The 20,623-nt window shown below is 45.6% G+C and overlaps 1 protein-coding gene across 2 annotated transcripts in view; it reads left to right on the forward strand.

Annotated features, from left to right (window-relative positions):
• The window catches only part of VPS8 (VPS8 subunit of CORVET complex), a 76,203-nt gene that overhangs the window by 54,715 nt on the left and 865 nt on the right, over nucleotides 1-20,623 (forward strand). For both annotated transcript variants that reach the window (XM_065675132.1, XM_065675133.1), the window contains 4 exons: nucleotides 5,529-5,609; nucleotides 6,973-7,142; nucleotides 7,794-7,962; nucleotides 20,029-20,109. In XM_065675132.1, coding sequence (XP_065531204.1) covers nucleotides 5,529-5,609; nucleotides 6,973-7,142; nucleotides 7,794-7,962; nucleotides 20,029-20,109 — 501 coding nt within the window. The remainder of the gene's footprint in view (nucleotides 1-5,528; nucleotides 5,610-6,972; nucleotides 7,143-7,793; nucleotides 7,963-20,028; nucleotides 20,110-20,623) is intronic.

Raw genomic sequence — 20,623 nt, forward strand, 5'->3', positions numbered from 1 at the left:
GTTTTAGGAACAAAGCCACTATGAATTTCTCAGAACTTGGAACTAAATTTGTTGCAAGTTATGTAGCTAAGGCTCTGGGATGGAGAGTTTTGAGGCAAAGTTTATAGGCTTTGGAGAAAGAAATCACAACCAGGCCATTTTGATTGACAGTGCAATGTGTTATTTTAGAGGTGTTTGTTTGTGAGCAGCGAACATTTTATAGAAGAGCTGATTTCAAACTGAGATCTTGGGTTGAGTGATCACAAGCAGATTTGATTTGTTAATTTGCAAAATAGACAAAAGATGAGATGGGATTTAATAGCAAACCTTGAGAAATGCAGGAAACAGATTAGAAAAGTTGTCTGCATTGCAGAGTAGAATGATTGAAAGGTTGAGAAAGTGTTGAATGACTTCAGGGTTTCTATTACAGATTAGAAGAAAAAAATGTAGAAAAAGTCTTACAGGCTTCACAAGGTGAACACACACCTCTAACAACCTATTAGTTTGATCTTAATATTATGCACAACTTTGGATTTTGGAAAAAATCACAGTTAGAGACAGTGAAACATGTTCTAAAGGAATGGATAGAAAGCATGATCAAATGAAATGTGGTTTTATCAAAGGTAGAAAGTGTCGAGCAAACTTAATGGCTCTTCAATAACTTATTTCATCTAGTTTGAACTGGGGTGTTAGATGCAGTTTCCTATTGGGCTTTGTTTGATGTTTAATGTAGGCAGGATATTATACAGAAGCTGTGAATGAATAAGTGGGGAGGTTGACAGCAAGGCTTTCCTGGGTTATGTTGAGAATTACCAGAATAAGGTGAGGGGCAAAACAGAGACTACTGTGAAGATAACACATCTGGAAGGTACTACTGGCTGTTATAAAGTGGATTTTGGCCTCTTATTCTCACTTAGGCTTCCATAAATCATAGACCACATAACTTCACATTTTGTTTTCCCTTGTTTGGAACCTAGGTTTAAAACACATGGCTGTAATCTGTTCTCCTGTTGGGCTAACAGAAAAATGGTGCATGATATTCTACGAACTTGTCATCCTCTTCATATTAGGACATGGGGGTCTTCTACTGAGATCTTGTCTGTGCTGGGCTTTTATCAGTCTGCTGCCTTCAGTGCTTGACAACTGTCCTCATCTTTGCAGCTGGGAACAGTGTCCTTTGTTACCAAGACACTCCATTCATTTACCCCTTCATTCTTGTGCTTAAACCACACATTTCATAGAATCATAAAATCAGCTGGATTGGAAAAGACCTTTAAGGTCATCAAGTCCAGCCATTACCCCAGGACTGCCAAGAGCACCACTGAACCATGTCACTAAGGGCTTCATCTACACAGTTTTTGAACACTTCCAGGGAAGGTGACTCCACCCCTGCCCTGGGCAACCTGTTCCAATACCTGACTACCCTCTCTTTGAAGAAATTTTTCCTAATATCCAGTCTAAACCTCCCCTGGCACAGGTGTGATTTCTGTTTACATCAACCTTTATATCTGTATTTCTGGGAATTCATTGCTCTAGGTCACTTTAGGCTATGTGTTTGTAGCTGTGTTGTATTAAACTATTGCTTCAGGGCTTGTACTGGATGCCCGTAGGAGGTTTTCTTTGGGTTTTATTTTGATGCACAGCTTGGCCCTTGGAAGAATGTTGCTTTGAATTCAGCTGGGAAGATGATGTCGGAAGTGGTGATGACTGCATCTTACTGTGAGGCCATGTCTTTGAGGGTTCTGAACCTTTGCCATGCTTGGGATCAGGAGTGAAACTCCCCCCATGTTAGGCAGCTGGGAGCACAGGATTTTTGCCTCTGTGTGTAGTTTGCCCTGTCGTCTCCTTCCTTGGATTATCTGGGAATGGCATTTAATTGCCTTGCCGGGAAGAATCACAACATGGCATGCATACATGGTGTTTCCCCAGAACACTCTGCATCCACAGCATTCTCAGCTTAGAAAGATCTCTATTTGTGTGGGTATTCCTTTTGCAGAGCTATATAGTTGCTCACTGAAAAAGAGTAAAATTCTGAACTCTGGTGCCAAACTGCTCTGTCTTAGCTCTGAACAGTACACATGGCCTTGTTCAAAATGTTATCGATGTGCCGCTTTAACTGCGACCTTAAGTAAAATTCTTAAACCAGCTCTTGTGGGCCCTGGAGACATACAGCCTTGCCCAAGCCCTCAAAGTACTCCTGTGAAACTCAGAATTATAAGCAGTCCTTTTCTGAAAATGACCTCAAAAGCTGTTCCAAGAGGTCGAGTCTTGGTGCTAGAGCATAAATGCATTGGAGCTGCAGGCCTGGAAGGTAGAACAGCTGCCCGGGAATTAACTGGGGGATTTTTTCTAAGGTAGATGACATCAATGAACTGAGGTAGATTATCTTGCCTTTTCTGAAAAGGAATTAAGAGTATTCCAGTTTTAGTGGGCTGTTTTTTCTTCCTCTTCTGCGCTTAATTCCTTACAGATTATACCTTATGCAAATGTTAACTTTGCAACCAAAATGCTTTGCTGAAGGGCACCTTGCACAGGGCTATGAGCAGACTCCACAGCTCTCACAGAAAATAGGCAGGCTCCTTGCATCTGCCTAATACAGTGTATTGATTCAGCTTGATAGAATTGAAGTCATATGAAATAATAATTGATATAGTTATGTTGTTGCTCATCCTTAATAAAGTTGTGAAGTTGTAAATAAGAAATCTGAAATAACCTTATTAGGGGAGATACTAGAGGAATCCTCTTGAGCATTAAGAAAAATTCCATGTCATTAAGGATGTGAATGCTGTCTGAAGAGGGCTGAAAGGTTGAGTGTTAATTCCCTTACAGAGCTGTAATCCTTCATGAATGCTTTCTAAGTAGATGCAGCTGATGCCTCCTACAAAACGGAGAACTGGAGAAGCCAGAAAATTAAACTCCACCTGTAGGAATCCCGAAGTGGGGAAGGAAGGAAGGAATCTCTAAAAAACTGTTCCAGACTGGAAGCAGTAAGATCCAGAAAGCTTTTGCTTGATTTTTTTCCATCTCTACTTAGGGCTCTGCCTCTTATTTTTCTTTCCAGTCCTGAAGGTCAATACTGGGATTAGTTTTGGATACAATAGTTGCTCTGTCCCCTTCCAGATGGGACAAGCTGCAAATGAATGTGTTTTCTGAGTTCATAGTGCATTTATTAGCACAGTTCTGTAAGAGCTTTTGAAAAGAAAATGCCATTTCCTGGGCCTGAGAAAAAATTCGGAATAAAGGAGGCAGAACTGGGTCAAAGTGAATGAGCACCTCTGGCTTGCATCTGGATACCTGCCAGCTATTCCTGATCAGTGGACTGATCAGTGGACTTTTCCTGGGCAGCAAGTTTGGCTTTGGTTTAGCATGCTGAGTGTTGCCATGTTCCCAGGGAAATACCAGCTTGGAAGCAGTAGCTGTGATCTGTTCCTGGCTTGGTGCAACTGACTGTTACTAATGTGCCATCTCGTACAGTATATTTGGAGCATGCACAAGTTCCAAAGGGAGACAAATTTTATAAGGTGAAATTAATGAAACATATTCCTCCATGAAAGTAATTGATCCCACAGGATTCTTGTGAGGGTAAATTTTGTGGAGGCTGAAACCAGCAAATTGGAAGAAATCATTACAACTGCATGAACTTCACCACTTTCACCTGGTGTAAGATTTTGCTAGGCCACATGCCTCCCCTTTAGAGAAAAGTTCATTCTTTTCCTACCTGCCATTTTTTAAGTGATCATCTAGTGTGACCTGCAAAAAATGAGAAACTGAAAGTTGTTTCTCAGACTCAGGGTTCCTCCTCTGCAAAGTGGTAGGTGGCTCTCCTTCTCTCTTCTTCGCATCTTCTCTTCCTCCTTTATCTCTATCCAGGCAAGAAACAAGTTGCTTTGAACGTGTCCGCTTGTGGCTTGAGAAGTTTGAGTATCTGTATGTAAATGGTTGCATCTGTACATTTTGTGAGTTACCTGCTTGAGTTTCCTTGGCCATATACTTGAGAGCTTTAGAAAAGTATCTGGTGGATGCAAAAATCACTTGCTCTATGTTATGGAGCATGTATGTGCTGTGCTGGATGTCCTGAGTTCCCTGTTGCCCTCCATAATTCATATGGTGGCTCAGTGTAGTGTACTTTCTATGCTGTTGCTTTTAAATTATGCATGCAGAAAGAAAACTTGGTGGTGTTTGTACTGTTCACCTAGTTAAACAGTAGCCTCTGCAGTATATTGAACTCTTTTGTATATTCCAAAGCTAGAGCTGATTTTGGCTCAAATGCTATTACTCAGTGCTCTTCTTATTTATGCTTGAACATTGGCGTTTCTGCCTGTCACATTTCCTCTGAAGACTGTTGTTCAAAAATTGCCTGAGTTACTTTCTGTTGCTGATTTGATGATCTCTCTGGGTATCTTGCAGTGTAACTTCCATGCTACTTTAGTCATATTTGTCAACTTGCTTTTGCACTCTTGATTCTCCTTTCTCTCTCTTGCTCTCAGTCCCAGCATGAAATAGCCTCGCTCTTTTTCTCATTCATTTCATCTAGAGCTTGTTCATCCAACTCCTTCTGTTTCTGTTTCCATTGTGTCTTCATCACTTTTCTACTCTCTCGTTAGTTTCACATCTTGCCAGTCTATTTTTGACAGTGTCTTGCCCATTCCATCAGTCAGCTTCTTGAAAGAAGGCCTCCCCCACTATCCTTCACTGCTTCCCAGCAGGGCAAAGTAGTTTTTTTCTAGTCTAATTCAATGACTGTCTGTCAGCCTCAGGGATTTGTGTGTTACACAAAGATGAATTCCCCTGATCCTCTTTTGAGGTGTTCCTAAATAGGCTTGTTCTGATTATAGGCGTGTGTGTGCCTCGCTGGTGCCAGTTTGGGGTGGGGAGGACCAAGCTTTGCTTTTCTGCACATCAGATTGTTGAGGCCACAAGAATAGAGTGAAGTTGGGCTACACAATGTGGATCAATGCCACTGCAATAGTCAATGGCAGATCCTGCTACTAATCTGACACCTTTTGCATGCTGTTTATGTTAAGGACACAAAGATGGTCTGGATCCCAGCTGGTTAGCCAACAGCTTGCAGGGCATCTTCCTCAGTGAAGCTGTACTGTTTTCTAGTCCAATCATGCTGTTGCTGTAAAGACAAATAGGAGGAAGCTGTTCCTGGCACATGCATATTGGAAATGGTACCACATTGCATGTTGGTAGAGGCTGGCACTTCTGCAACTGTGTGGAGAGATTTTCAGGGTCAGTTCTGCTCAGGGGACCCTAGTGCTTGTGGCTGCTAGCGCTGGTGGACACTAGGAGCTGTTGACAAACTCTTGCTGTGCTGGTTGCTGGGCAGAGATATTTTCTGGCATGGTCCAGTACACCCATGAGCAGAAGCTTGCTCTCTTGTTGTGCAGTGGGGCCTGGCAGGAGGGGAGGACATTGCAGAAGTCTCTCCCCTCTTCCAGTGCTTTGCCCAAGTGCCTGTTTGCAATGGCAACCTGGAGGGGAAAAAAAAAGCCAAAATGGTCATATCCTGTGATTCAACTGCTGCATTTCATTTCTTCATGCAGGATCCAGTTTATGGAAAAGGGAAACTTGGAGAAATTCAAGGACTTGTCCTGGGAATGCTGGACACTTTTAACTATGAACAAGTAAGTTGCATGCATTTTTGCTCTGTCCGCTGTTGTGTACTGGGATTACTTTTAGCTATCTAGCCTTCTACTCTGTTAGATTTGCCATTTCTCTCTGCAAAGGAAAGCAAATGGATGTGAAAGTGACATGTTTGTGTGATTGGGGGAAGGGGAATGAGTTTGTATTGCTCACAAACAGATTGCAAGTGAAGGGGCTGACAAGTACATGGTGAACACCCCTGTAGTTCAGTTTTCTGTTTAATGTACTGCAAGGATAAACATCTGCTTTTCCTCCAGCTCATCCTGCAGTTAGGGATTTAGAAGCACAAGCCCAGTACGTTTTGTCTTTTTGTGTCGTTTTAAATAAAAGCTTTTTTAAATTAGGCTGCTTTGGCACTTCCCAATGACAATGCTGCGCTTCCTTTGTCACCTGATGAGATTTCACCTTTGTCTCACTCCTGCCTTCCTTTGTCCAGTCTCAAATCCCAGGCAGTGTCCAAACAGTTTTTAAAACTCTCTTTCCCAAAACAGGATTTATAGTCTTCCTCCAAACTTACCCTCCCTCGTCCTGCCTACCATATGGCACTACCATCCAAGCTATGGCTTGGGCCTCCATGCAGCAGCATGCAATTGAACAATAAAATGGGAAATAGCTTTACTGTGAAGGACTGAACATAAAAAGCCATTATCTCTGTTTGGGTTCTTGGTAAAGGACTGCTCTGAGCAGCATGACAGGTCTTCTGTCGTTGCCTGGCAGTTGTCTGGTACAGGCTGCATGTACCACTGGTGCAACCTCTGCAGTGTTTTCTGAGTTGCTGCAACAGAGCACTGATAGATAACAGACCAGAGCACCAATGCTTGATACCTGTTATTGCTGAAAAAAGCACTGACTGCTAAAAACCAAGGATATTTTGCTTTTGACCTTCAGGAATAGAAATCTCAGTTGGGAAGATCTAGCAGATGAGAAGTTCTGTGTGGTTTTTATATTTTATTGTGGCAGTGCATTCAGGCTTTGATTTTTATCAGCACATTTCCCCTAAAATGGGGGATGTAAGCAGGGGCTTACCAGGTTGGGGGGTGGGGAAGGGAGGGTCTGCTGTGGAAGATGACAAAATGAGCTTACCATGTATCTCTTAATGGTCTTTGACAAAAATCAGAGAAGACCCATTTAGGACTGAAAGGGTATTGCCTCCATGAACAGGTGGTAAAAGGACAATTTTGAGGACAATGGCTAGAATACATAAAGAGAAGCAATTTTGTTGGGTTGGTTTTGCTGTTAGTGATCTGCTAAGCTGCTTGTTGTGAAGAATCAATAAGTGTAAAGTTTCTGCAGTCTGGAGATGACAAAATGACCTAGTTATTCTGTATATTATCTTCCACACAGACCCTTCTAGAGACAACTACAAATCTTCTCAACCATGATCTCCACTGGTCCCTGTGCAATCTAAGAGCTTCTGTCACTAGAGGGCTTACCCCAAAGCAGGATTACTGCTGCATTTGTCTACAGCAGTACAAAAGAAGGCAAGAAACTGCTGATGAAATCATTGTTTTCAGGTAAAGTTAAGGGGTATATGGTCACAGCTGTGATCATGTTAGTAGCTGTAAAAGACAAAAACAATTACTGGTCTTTTGACTTGCACAAGTAATCCTGTGTATTCCTGTGAGCATGTATTCCTCCCTGCTCCCTTGCACTATAAATGGGCTGGCTAATCAAAATTATCAGAGCCAGCCTTCTTTGCATGCAGCCAGCTCTGTCTCTGCTGGAAAGAATTGCCTTAAAATTCAGTGAGAGCTATTCAGTAAGCTGTCAGTTTATCAGTCATCTCTCCCAGCAAAACAGCATGTGCAATTGCAGCACCTGGGGTTCACTTGCCTGTGTTTGTACATCTTGGATCTACTGCAGGTCTGACTCTGTATTCGGTTGGAATCTCTGATATTCCTGTCTGTGGCCAGGTGGCTGTTAAATAAGATCACTATTACCTTGGTATTATGATCTGTAGCTGTATCAGCAAATTGTTGCCTTTTCAAGTCTAGAAATAGTGCAGGAGGATGTGGAGGTATGAAGGGAGTGTATATACTACTGAGCTGTATTTACAGATAAGCAGCTTTGCTTTCCATCGAGTATGATTTCTCTTCCACAGTGTAGAGCTGTCAGGTTGTGTCGCCCTTCTTTCAAGGACCTAGCAGAACTCTTCTCTTCTACAGCTGTGGCCATTTGTACCATTCGCTGTGTCTGCTGAGTAAAGAGTGTGGGACGGTAACTAAAGGCCTGATGAGGTGGATGTGCTACAAGTGCAACTCAAGTAACAAGGGAGGAAAACTGAGCGAGAGCTTCTCAGAGCTAAAAAAAGGAAGTGGAGCACCCTTGGCACAGGTAAGGTTTGTGAGGCAGTTCCTCTTCAAGTAAACATCGAGCAGTGCTTAGAGGCTTTGTCACTTCATTGTCGTGTCTGTCTTTGCTTCCAGACAAACCCACGATTAGTAACTGTCAAACAGTATCAGCAGCTAGCTAGTCACATTTATGAATGTCATTTTGTTTTGGTGGGGGTATACAGAGCTGTGGAAGTAATTGAGATGTGTTCATCCAGAAGGTCTGGGAACTACTAACCGGCCTGAAGGGAAGCTGGATGCTTGCAGCTGATTGCCCGCTAGATGCATCCACTGCTGCCTCTTGTTTGTGAGAGCCTGGGGGGGGCCACTGGGAACAGTTCCTTTCAGACTATTTTTAGGTGTCTTTTATATAAAACTTGTATTTAAAGCTGTCATGTTGTTTCTGGCTGGATTGTGGAGCCTCCATTCTATCTTCCTGACAGATAACCTGGCTCTGGGTAAAAGATCTGGAATTGATTTCACTCATTAAGTGCTTGCACAATGTTTTAAGAAGCTTGTGTGTAAACAAGACAGATGCAGCTGGATTTGGGTGAGGGAGGAAATAATTAGTTTGTGTTTATTGTCAGTATTTGTGTGCAAGAATTTTTGCACCATCCCTAATGCAAAAAGAAGTCCAGTCTCAATATGCATGCTTCTGTCTTTTCCCTGTCATGGTACTGTGGATTGTAAGCAAACATGGCAGGTAGCTTGTTGGGATGTGTTTTAGGGGTATTGCACCATGGGGAGCTGAACCCCTTTGCCCAATGTTCCTGCAAAGGCAGTTACTGATGAGGGTTTGTTCCTAAATGCCTCAAGGTACTTTATGCATTTGTCACTGCACAGATGCATGCAAAGCAGTGTTTTTCCACTTCTGAAACCAGAGTAATTCAATCTTGGAGTATGTTTTTATAGTAGTACTTTAGTTTTCTTTGAGCAGATTATTTCAATTTCTGCCAAATCAGTTCCGATCAAAAGATGGCTAACAGCATTAGTCAACTTCCATCAGCTTCTGTATTAACAAAACCAGAAACTTCCTGCTTGAAGGGAGACTTGGGGGAAAAGTAATCTCTGAGGAATGTATGGAGCACAATGCAATCCTTGCAGTCAACTTGTGTTAGTTTCTCATATGGTGGCAGAAAGAAAAGCTTTCCCGGGAGATTATAAAACCAACTGTTGTCCCAACAGCCTGCTTAGAAATGCTCGTCACTTTATGTACCGTCCTGCTACAGTGAAATATCGATGCTGGCTCTAAAGCTTGCCAGATTCAGCAGCCCCATATTTTACCTTATAGAGATCTCCAAAGGAATGTGTGCAAATGGGTTTGACAGACCAGGTTTAACTTCAGAAGCTAAAGGCAGAATTAAGTACTAAAACTACATTCATCGTTAAAGTGCCTGATGTTTTGTACCAGTGCCTTATAACTTGGTTATCACTGGGTTTCTCATGGGCTGGTCAGTCAGGGAACCCCTGTGTCTCCCCTTTAATACCAGTCTGGACATACCCCAGAACAGAATAAAGTGGAAAATGCTCCAGATGACACAGGAATCATTGGGACAGGGATATTATCAGTTTATTTAACTGCTCTGTCTGTAAAAGTGAGGGGCTGGTTGGGACTGCAGCATAAAGGGGAGGCATGGAGAGACTGGATGGGGAAGAAAGCAGGTTACAGCACAGATCACCTAGCACTACCTAGAAAATGTCCGTGCCAGACCATCTGAGAGTGCTGGATGCTTCCCTGCTGTCTATCATGTGCTCTTGGCAGAGAAGCCCATCACTTCCTGCTGCACGCAGCCGGCCCAGCAGAGCTTGGCTCTGTCTCAGTGGAGCCTGAACACTGCTTCAAGCCCCCCACCTCCTCCTCCTGATGTCCCAGATCCTCTCCAAGTTTGCGATGTTCCTCATACATTATAATATTTAACTGTTGTACTTGCATGTGATTAAACTGTTGCGCAGTCAGGTCTTTAAAAAGCTCAATATATTTAGACTTGGCAATCGAGTGTAAAATCTCTAGCTTCTCCAGGAAGTTTGTTTGCTCTACAATTGCTGCTCAGTGGTGTTCGTTAACCCTGTATAACCAGCTGGCCAGGCAGTGATCTGCGTTACAGAACAGGCCTTTCCTTCTGGGGAGGAAGTGCTGGGAATGCCAAATGGAGATGGATGTGGTGATGCCTGGCTGCACTGGAGATGAAAGCAGAAGGGTGAGGAGGGTCCTCTGGAGCACAGAACTGGGTGCTGGGGGAAGGCCGTTGCCTGCTGGTATGGTAGGGTTTGGTCTTACTCAGTCTCAAGTATAAGCAGAGAATAAAGCATGAAAAACAGCTAAGCCCCCACGTTTTGGAATGACACTGCTCTGTGCAGAATTAAGTCCTGTTTGAAAGGTGCATTTTCTATAGTAGCCTGATGGATGATGCAAGATACTAGAGAAAGGAGATGCAGGCAAGCAAAGGGACTGAAGGAAAGGGCTCCTTACCCTCCCCATTTGTGTGTTCCCAATGGTCCTCAGCCTGTGTCCAAGATAGCCATGGTCGCTGTTGCCACCCTAGGTGCAGAAGGGGTTTATTCCTGTTTGTCACAATGTCTGTTCAGCCTTTTGGTGCTGCAGTTCTCTGGTGAAGGGCTTCTCTGCATTGCCTCTGAACTCTGCTGGCACTGGGCAGACCAAGAAGTCTCTGTTGGTCAAGCTGTTCTTGCTTCCACAGCTGGTGTTCCTGCAAACAAGGAACAGGAAATCCCAGAGGGAGGTCACACTAACAAAGTAGTGCTTCCAGCCCTGCCTTCCCTGGAACCCCGAGAACCAGCTCCAAAGCTTCTGGGACATTTTGTGCATAGACATGCGGGGAGGGTATTCCTTTGCAAGCACTTTGAAGACCCTGAAAGCTTAGTCTGTCTGTTGGCAAAATTTAATGTGGGTTGTTTTTTTCACACACACACACGCATACCCCCCTTCCCAGCTAGTGAAATCTTCTGTTTAGGCATTTATTTTCTTAGCAAGCCTTGAATTAGGAATAGATTCATACTGAGAAATGCCAGTGAGCATCTGGAGTGCATTTCATAGTACCAGTTCTGCTCTGCTGAAACAAAGACTGTCAGTTGGAATTTTGCAATGCTGTTGAGATTTATATGTGAAACGACAGCCCAACAGACAGTGTTTTCTCTGTCCCTGCTTTGCATGCATGACTTCTGTAGCAATTGCCTTGAAACTGGAGGAGGTGGAGAGATGGCACGAGGCAGCACTGAACTATTATTGAATCTGGTGATAGCACTTATTTAAATGGAGCATTGCTGTGATGAGTGCTTGAGACATTCTGCCCCAGTGAAGCAGAATAGAATCCCAGACTGGTTGGGGTTGGAAGGGACCTTAAAGCTCATCCAGTTCCAACCCCTGCCACAGGCAGGGACGCCTTCCACTAGAGCAGCTTGCTTCAAGCTCTGTCCAATCTGGCCTTGAACACTGCCAGGGATGGGGCAGCCACAGCTTCTCTGGACACCCTGTGCCAGGGCCTCACCATCCTCATAGGGAAGAACCTCTTCCTTATATCTTATCTAAATCTACCCTTTCTCAGCATAAAGCCTTTCCTCCTTGTCCTATCACTAGGGCAAAGGGGCTTTTCCTGGTTTTGCTACCAAGTTTGTGCTTTCTCTGTTATCCTGTAAGCGTTGCTGTCTTCCCAAGGGAAATTTTCTAGGTCTAAACTGATCATCTGTTATCTTTCCTGTCCTTCCTACCTGATATCATACCATAAATGAATGTTAAAAGAAATGAAAGAATGTGTGTTTGTGGTGTGGTTTTCAAATCCGATTTAAAACGTGCAGGTTTTATGTTACAGTGTTTGAAGTTAGCTGAGGCCTGTTAGGTGAAAGCGCAGAAGCTAGGCTTCTGCCTCAATACCTAGGTGAAATACTCCTGGTATCTTAGTCATTGATCTCCAAAACTAATTTGTGTCGTTTCAGTGAGCTAGTTCGTGTTTTCCATTTATTCTGCTATTCTGTATACTAGGCATCACAGAGAGGCACACAGTTTTGGCTCCTGGGCTGTGAGCTCTGCAGAACATGCCGTGAGCCCCTAAGCTGACATGCTCTGGTTATTCCCAGTTTCAGATTGTGCCTGAGTTCTAAGGGTACTGTTGTTAGAGCTTTCCAGATGAAAAATATGTTTTATTCAGGAGTTTAGTCCTGTCAAGTCACACCAGGATGGACAATGAATGTGATCCATAGTTAATCCACTTTGTCAGACTCCACCTTTGAGCTCTGTTCTGCACCTGCCACCAGCGCCCCAATTTGGGACACAGCCCTTCCATCCAACCCAGAGCTTCGTGACTCACTTCTACCTGTGAGGAGGTGGTACCATGGTGCATCACTTACCTGGGATGTTAAATGTCCCTCTGCAGCATGTCTGTGCACTTCGTATTGGGTAAGAATGAAGGTTCAGGACTTCTTTTTTTTGTCGGTACTTACTTTAGAGCTAGTCAAATGTTACATGACCTCTCTCAGTCAGAGAGAGAGCCAGTTTCACTGTTTTCAGTGCATTGGTGACCATCAGTTATAGCTTGAATGCCAGCAACAGCAAGATTTTCCAAGGACTGTATAACTTTTAAAATACCCAGGTGTGATTCCTTCCCCCCCATGGCACCAAGCCAATAATTAGCATTTTAAACAGTTACAAGATTATGCATTCTCCTCCATAGAGAATATTCCCACATCCATATTAACTGAGAAAATGCCCAGTCCTTTGGCTTTGGAGGTGGCTTTGGTGGCAGACTCCTTCTTCAACAATGCATAGGAAATCCATGTGAGGAGTAACTAGAGACACTTTGTACTGTTGGCTTCTCATCAGCAGAACATCTGTGCTATAAGATTTCTTGTAATGTATTGGAAAAACAAGTGATTTGGTAAGAGAAAACGGAGCGTGGGAGCCTTAACTAGAGGAGGACTGGCACCACAGCTGAAATGGAAAATAAACCACACATTTAAAAGCTCATTTCAAAATCGTAATTCTCCTTTAACAGCTTTTAAATCAAAACTGAGTGTTTTCTTGGACTTTTCATACTGGGGGGTGGGTTAGTTAAGTTTCTTGTTCAGTTGGTTTGGGTGTTTGAGGTTGGTTGGTTTATTTTCTTCGGGTTTTGGTGCTGGTTTTGTTGTTGTTGTTGCTTTTGTTTGGTTTGGTTTGGTTTTTGTTTTAGAAAATCAGACCCCTGGCCTTCCTGTAGCAATCTGTAGCCTGGCAAAACTCTCCTTCTACTGCCTACAATTCAAAGTGTTGCCCTCTAGGACTCATGAGAAGCTAACACGATACAGAGACAGCTGACGTTCATACTCTCTAAAGTGAAGCCCCATGAAACTGGCTGCCCTCTGCTCCTGGGATCACCTGGGGAACTGCTGTGTCCTGGTTAAGGGAAAAGATGGCAAAATTTCAGTGGGTAATCCTTGCTTTAATATGCATCTCATTTTCATCATGGTTTGATGAAAATTTCCTCCCTTTTACTGAAGCATTTAATATCTAGAAGGATCTGTAGGACAGACTCACGTAAACCTGCATCAAAAGGAGTGTGACCAGCAGGGGAATTCTCCCCCTCTGCTGTGCTCTGATGAGACCCCCCCTGCAGTCCTGCATCCAGCTTTGGGGATAACAACGCAAGAGTTACGTGGAGCTGCTGGAGCAAGTCCAGAGGCCACAGAGATGCTGCGAGGGCTGGAGCAGTTCTGCTTTGGAGACTGGCTGAGAGAGCTGGGCTGGTTCAGCCTGGAGAAGAGAAGGCTCCTTAAGGGGAGACCTTAGAGTAGCTTCCAGTGCCTAAAGGGGCCTACAGAAAACCCAGAGGGGGCTTTTGACAATTGTCTGTAGTGACAGGACAAGGGGGAATGGCTTTAACCTGACAGAGGGGAGATTTATAATAGATATTAGGCAGAAGCTCTTCCCTGTGAGGGTGCTGAGACACTGGCACAGGGTGCCCAGAGAAGCTGTGGCTGCCCCATCCCTGGCAGTGTTCAAGGCCAGGATGGACGGGGCTTGGAGCAATCTGCTCTAGTGGAAGGTGTCCCTGCCTGTGGCAGGGGGTTGGAACTGGATGAGCTTTAAGGTCCCTTCAACCCAAACCATTCTGTGATACGATAAAATAGTAACAGATGCTGGGCGGCTGCAGCCTGTTGATATTCCCACTAACTGCATCAGTCCCTGTTGCCAACAGTTCTATGTAGCTTAGCACAGTGTTTGACAGTTACGTATCTGTTCTCCAAGGAACCAGCACAGCTCATTGCATGTCCTCACTGTGCAATCACAAGCTTTCAGTCTATCTTCACAGATCTGCCTTGGAGCACAGGTGGGAAAGAAAACGTGTGACTTCCCATCTGCCAGGAGAGGCTGCTCTTCCAGACCCAGCACAGACTGGAAAGGCCCAGTGACCTTCACCTGTGGTGCTGTGCTTACTGCTGCTGCTGGAGGGGGTGATTGCTGCCCATTCCAAGCTGAGCAATAACTAAAAGGCCAAAGGGTTAAGGTGTTTGCAGATGACTCCTTTCTTCTGATGTTCCTCTGAAGGAAGGGAACAAAATAAGTAGAAGCTGAAGGTTTGGTTCAGTTTGTAGTACCCAGCTGGGAGAGTGTGAGAGGGAATTGTGGCTGTTTCAGCAGTGTTTGCTGTAGCTGAAGATGTCACTGGCTGTCCCAGTGGGCAGCTTTCAGAAATGCAGCTGGCACTTGAGCATCTGTCTCTTGTAAATACCTAAAATAGAAAGCTGCAGTTTCCATGTCCCACCTTCTTACCCATTCCTTTACCTTCATGTGGCGCAATGAAAATGGCATCCTGCATTGGTTTGGGAGTTGAGCATAGATAGGCTTGGACAGCTGCAGCTGAGCTCCCAAGGCCAGAGTTGTTCGTAAGCACATAATAAACTTCCCTGTTAAACAGCAATAGCAGGTTGCTACATGGGTGTCAGGAGTTATGAAGGGAACAGATAGAAGAGGTGTCCACTTGGATTTTCTGTAAGGTTTGGGGTCATGTTATCAGTAAGCCTCTGGCAGGAGGGGTCACTAATCCTTTGTACACCAAGTAGGGCTTTGTCTTTCTATATGTCTTTACCTTCCCTTTCCCTCCCCAAACTTGTGCCATTGAGAGAACTCTGCACCTCTTGTCTTCTGTGTTTGGCTCTTGTGGGATGCTGTGCAACAGCCTCTTAGCTCCCGTTTAGAAAATGAATTATTTGCCTTCATGCATGGCACTCTGTCCTCTTGGGTTTCAGCACTGAACTGAGATCAGTCTGTTGCACTTCATCTTTATGTAATGGTTAATCCATGTGCCATGCTGCCCTTGAAGCCTGCTACATTATAAACAAGAATCTTATCTGCTGGGTCATGCTGTCTGTCCAGTGAGATGTGTGTTTTGTGTTGGATTAATTAATCCTGAGCAGCGTTACTGCTCTTTTGGCTGAAGGCATCAGCGGGAGTCCAAAGGAATGTCCCAACAGTGCCTGCTGCAGGCGTGAGCTGCTGAACAGACCAGCTAGCAGAGGGAGAATGGAGGTATGCCAGTGTGCTTCTAGGTATTTAATACAGATAGTTCTTCCTCTCTCCTCGGTCACTACAGTATTTCATGTTGCAGCAGCAGCGAGTCTATTAAAGCACAAAGAATCCTGTCCTCTCCTTTGCCTTGAGTAGGAGGTTTGCTCCTGAAGTTCAGCTAAGTTCAAGTAGAAATAAGAGACATCTGCTTTCCTGTTCTGCTGCTGTAGACATCAGAGGACAGAGCTGTAGTGCGGGCCTGTGTAACACAGTGCTGCCGCTGCAGTGCTGAGGGAAGGCTTTGGCAAGTCAGTGCCAAAGAGGGCACTGCCCAGAGGGACGTGCAAGACTTCCTACCTCCAGTCAGCGTCTGTCCCGCAGCAGTGGTGCTTCATGCTGCAGTAGCTCTGCAGAGGTCTGCAGCAGGCCGCTTTTGTCCTGCAAGGGGTGTCCTGAGGTTTTGCCGAGCTCCAGTAACAGTTCTGTAATGTCAGTGTCATTCTAGTGACTCTGGGTCAGAGCAGCTGCCTGCCGTGCTCTCTTTTTGGTTGACTGCTTCATGTTCTTTGGAGCACCATGAAAACAGCAGGTCCTTTTTCTGTGAAAAAGAAGTAGATTTACTTGGGTTTACATTAAATGGCTCATTAAAAACCTGAACTGAGGCACCTTTTTGTAGGACTATGTCCTGGGTTTACCAGGAGCCGTTTTGCTCCTTCTTAGTAACTGGTGCAAGCTCTGTGTTTTGACTTCCAGCCTGGGCAGAGAGCTGATAATACCGATTGTTTTTAATTGTTGCTAGGTAATGTTTATTCTGGCCAAGGACTCTGTGAGTCTCATGCTCTGCTGGGGACAAGGGAGGCCGGGAGGAAGCAGAGACAGGACACCTGACCCGAACTAGCCAAGGAGGTATTCCATACCATAGCACGTCATGCCTGGAGGGGGAACTGGAAGTTACCCGGAAGGGGCAGGCTCTGGCTCTTTGGGGGGGTCGAACTCGTTCGGCGGTGGTATCGTATTCTCTTGTTATTTTCTCTTATCAATATTATCATTTGTGGTAGCAGCAGTGGTTTGTGTTATACCTTAGTTACTGGGCTGTTCTTATCTCAACCCGTGGGAGTTACATTCTCCTGATTTTCCTCCCCATCCCTCCGGGAGTGGGGAGGGTCGGGGGGGGGGTGAGTGGACGACCTGTGTGGATTGGTTTAAACCACGACAGACTACTTGAGCCATGATGGAAGAGGTGTCCGGCCACAGGGGGGGAATGGCAGAAGGTGGACTTGGCATCTGTTGCGTATGGATTTGGCTCTGTAGATGAGGGAGGTGGGTGTTGGTTTTACTCCTGGGAATCCCAAAACCTTCCCTACGACTTTTGGCTGCATCCACGCCATGTTCTGAAGCTGCCTCCAGGGTAATGTGGTGCTCTGATGCTCTAATTGATGTAGCAATATCTTTTGTGGAAGGTATGGCTCTGGGAGACCACGCTTGGATGGGTCTCTTGGTGTGACTGTTAATGGTGCCTCTGCTTACAACCACTGTATGATCTGCTTTGCTTAGGCACTAGCTGATGATGGATTTTGTGCTGCTAAATTACAGATAATTGTAGGCTTAGGAGGGCTGTGTGGTGACTACCAGAGGGAGGTGGAATGCGTGCAAGCAAAATGTGCAATGGAGATTAGCATTATAGTGGTGGGATCTGTGAGAACTGTAAAAAACAAAGGAACCTTTCTTCTCCATGCTGGCCCAGATCCTCAAGGGGATGAATTGCATCCCTTGGGTTCTGTATCTCGCCTGAGCCCTTTCTGAAGGGTTTGGCTGGAAATGGCTTGGAGGTGCTGAACCACTTGGTACTGATGTAGACACTGACGAGCTGGCTGGCCCTGCAGCAGCACTGGAGGCAGAAGCTGTGTTGTGGGGTGAGTGAGCTGAGTAGATTCCACTAATGCCTGACTCCTGATGCTGGACTCCAGGAGCCTCCCTGTAGCTCTTGAATGAAAACATGCCTTTAGTGACACAGTTAAAAAAGGAAAAGGCCTGACAGCACTTGTTTCCATGACAACAGAAAGAATTGCCTGCGATATTTCAGCTCATCAGCCTGGAGAACAGTCTGATTGATAGTTACATATGTGTGGTAAAGAGATAGCAGAAGTGGAGAGGCCAATTACATAGCATTTTCCTTGTCCTTGAGTGCCTGTGGTCCCAGTAACTCTTTTATTCCTCCTTTGCTTTTTGTTGTTCTTTTCCAAGTGAGGCTGACCTGCCTGTCCCTTGGGAAGTGCCTGTACTACCTGCCAGCTGCAGATATGAGACCCCCACTGTCACAGGCTCTCTGGTTCAAAGCCAATGCCATGTATGCAGGGAATGTGGACTTTGGGTGCTTGACTGGTGATTAGCAAACAGTTATTTACATGTATAACGAATATCTTGGAGGGGGAAGAAGTGAGGCTGAGCAGGTGCTTCCAACATAATGATTGCACTTAGGACATTCCCCTCAGACCGATGAATGCCTCAAAGGCAAGATGCAGATGGCTTCAGGAGAGTTAATGGAATGATTCAGGTTTCAGGACAGCCATTGCGGGTTCAGTGCCTCTTCCCCCAGAGCACGCCTGGGCTCACCAACTCTGAGCCACCTCTGGGACATTCACATGATGGAGAGGTGGGTGGCCAGGTGCTGTCCTGGCTGTGCTTTGCTCAGAGCTGAGTACAAAGGGGAGCATGTGATGGAGGATCTCTGGCAAAGCTCTCCACCAGACCTTACCCACTGCAGACCACAGCTTCTCACCCTCTTCGGGCAGGGCGCTCAGTTCTGCTCGGGACATAGGGTGCTTCTCACCATGGGCTGAGTACTTTAAAGCTGTACCTTAAACCTGGCTGGCTGTGTACCCTGGGCTTTGGGTAACTATTGAGTGTGCTTTCTAGGGTATGTGCTGAATCTTGCTGGCTCTTATGAAGAGCTGATGGTGAGCTCTTCCAGAGGAGCTTGGTAGCCAGTGTGCTGTACCTTGCAGAGCATCATCTCACTACAGCATGCACTGATTTCCCCAGGTAGGACTGGGAGTCATCTTCACAGAGCTTTGGAACATGCTCTTTAAACACCCGGTAATGGATGAGAGGTAGAAAGCGAGTGAGTGTGCTGCAACCCCAGAGAACACCAGCCCTGGGAGAAGGGCCTGGCTGCTGGTGGGAGCCAAGGAGCTTATTCCTGACTGGAAATGGTCCCAACTCCTGGCGAAAGCAGAACAGTGAAGCCCCCTCTGCCTTCCTGGGACCAGGAATTCAGCCATCACTGCAGTTACCACCTTCCTTAAAGGCAGTGATACGAGTTCTTCATGTTGGGTTTGATCCAGTGCCAAAGAGACTTTAAAGTAACTGCAGCTTCAGTCAGTACCCACTGGTAGGACTGCAGCATTTTGAGATAATAGCCCTTGGGAAATTTATTTTGGGGAAAATATTTGAGAATGAACATTGAATGTTCCCTTAAAAATAGATCCCCAGAGACAACAGATGCCAGATTGCTGCTCATGAGGGAGGCTGTTCGCCTTGGCTTCTGTTGTAGTTTCTTGATGATGCTTTTGCTTTGGAATATGAGCAGAAACATTCAAAATAGAAACATTGTGATGTGATAAAATGGAACAAACCTACAAGGATCCGTGATGCTCTGTCATCTCCCCCTGGGATATGTTAATGATGTCTTTTAAAGCAGCTTGAGTATGTATGCAGCCCTCCTTGCATTAATGCTCTTGTTGCAGGCTGTGGTCCCCCTATTTGCAATTCTGCTTTGGCACTGCTGGGTAACACTTACCCTTGTACCCAGCAAACGCTGGCCCTACTGGGCAGTACCATGATGTCCTTTGTCTCCAGTTCCTCAGGGGATGTGGCTGCCACTGATGTGCAGGCTGCCTTGCCTCCTCGCCCCCTTTCCACCCTTTGTTTCCTACCTTTTAGGCTGTAACATCCTACTAAGGTTAAAAATGGACCTTAGAAGAGATACCATTAGTAGATACTAGTCATTGGCACAGTAATCCTTCCCTGTAATAGCCGTGCACAGCCTGTGCCTGATCACAGTGTGTCATGACCCAGCAGGGAGGCTGAGCTGGGCTGGGGGAGACTATCAGGAGATGACAGGAAAGGGCTGGGGGGAGCTGGTGCTGCCTGGGGAAAAGCCCAGGAGAGGCTTCCCATCTGCAGACCCATTACTTCTCTCCCCAGCTGGCTGTGGAGGAGTTTTCCCATCCCTTTTCTTTCTCTTTTTCTGTCTCCCCTTTTTCGTTGTCTTCCTTTCCTCAAAGGTAACTGAGTTCTGTTTGTCTGCCATCAGCTACAGACCCCAACAAGAAGTCATTGTGGATGTAAGCATATCTCTGTTCTTTGAGCAAGAATAGGGTGTTTTTTCCCCAGACTAAGGTGCACAGAGTGGCTTCAAGCCAGAGGAAGATGGCTATGAAAGCCCCCCTGAACAGGCTGCAGACTGGCTGCTCCAGGCCCAAGCACAGGAGCAGGGATGAATTTCTGTGTGTAGTAACTTGGCATCTCCTTGTGTGTTATTTCTGTAACGTCCTCCCTCTCTTTTGTCAGACAAGTTCAGAGTCTCTGTTGGATCCTCAGCAAATCCAAGCTTTTGACCAGCTCTGCCGACTCAACCGAGGAACCTCCAGGGTACGTACCCACCTGTCTTCCATTGGATTTCAACTGGGAAAGGGTGTTTTCCTTGTTGTCAAGCCCAGTGCTAGCACTTGTGCTACAAAGCAGTGTGGGCTTTGGCTTCTCTCTTGGGTTTCGTTTAGTGCTGTAGCGCTGGCAGTTTGCTGTGCCTGGAGCTGGCTGTTGCAAGTCCCAAGGCAGTCACACTGCCTCTGACAGAGCTGGGGAATTCACTGGCAGTGAAGCCATGGAAATGCCTCAGGCTTCAGGGCTGGGCCTGACAAACGGTGTGAAGTTTCTTAAATCCCCTCAGATTTGCAGATAACCTCCCCTCCAGCCACTGGCTCCTTCCGTCACTCAGGTTCCCTCCTCCTGTCCCCCCATGTTGTCCCAAGAGAAGTGCTGCTCCCTCTGTCCCCTGCATTTTCCTTGTGCCTCCTGCCTGTTGTGGCTGCAGCTGTTGGTATTTAATTTTCAGCTCTTTCTGGGATTATTTTCAATTAGGTAACGTTAAAACAACCTTCAGGTT

The sequence above is a fragment of the Lathamus discolor genome, chromosome 3 (assembly GCF_037157495.1).
Source record: "Lathamus discolor isolate bLatDis1 chromosome 3, bLatDis1.hap1, whole genome shotgun sequence".
Classification (NCBI taxonomy): Eukaryota; Metazoa; Chordata; class Aves; order Psittaciformes; family Psittacidae; genus Lathamus; species Lathamus discolor.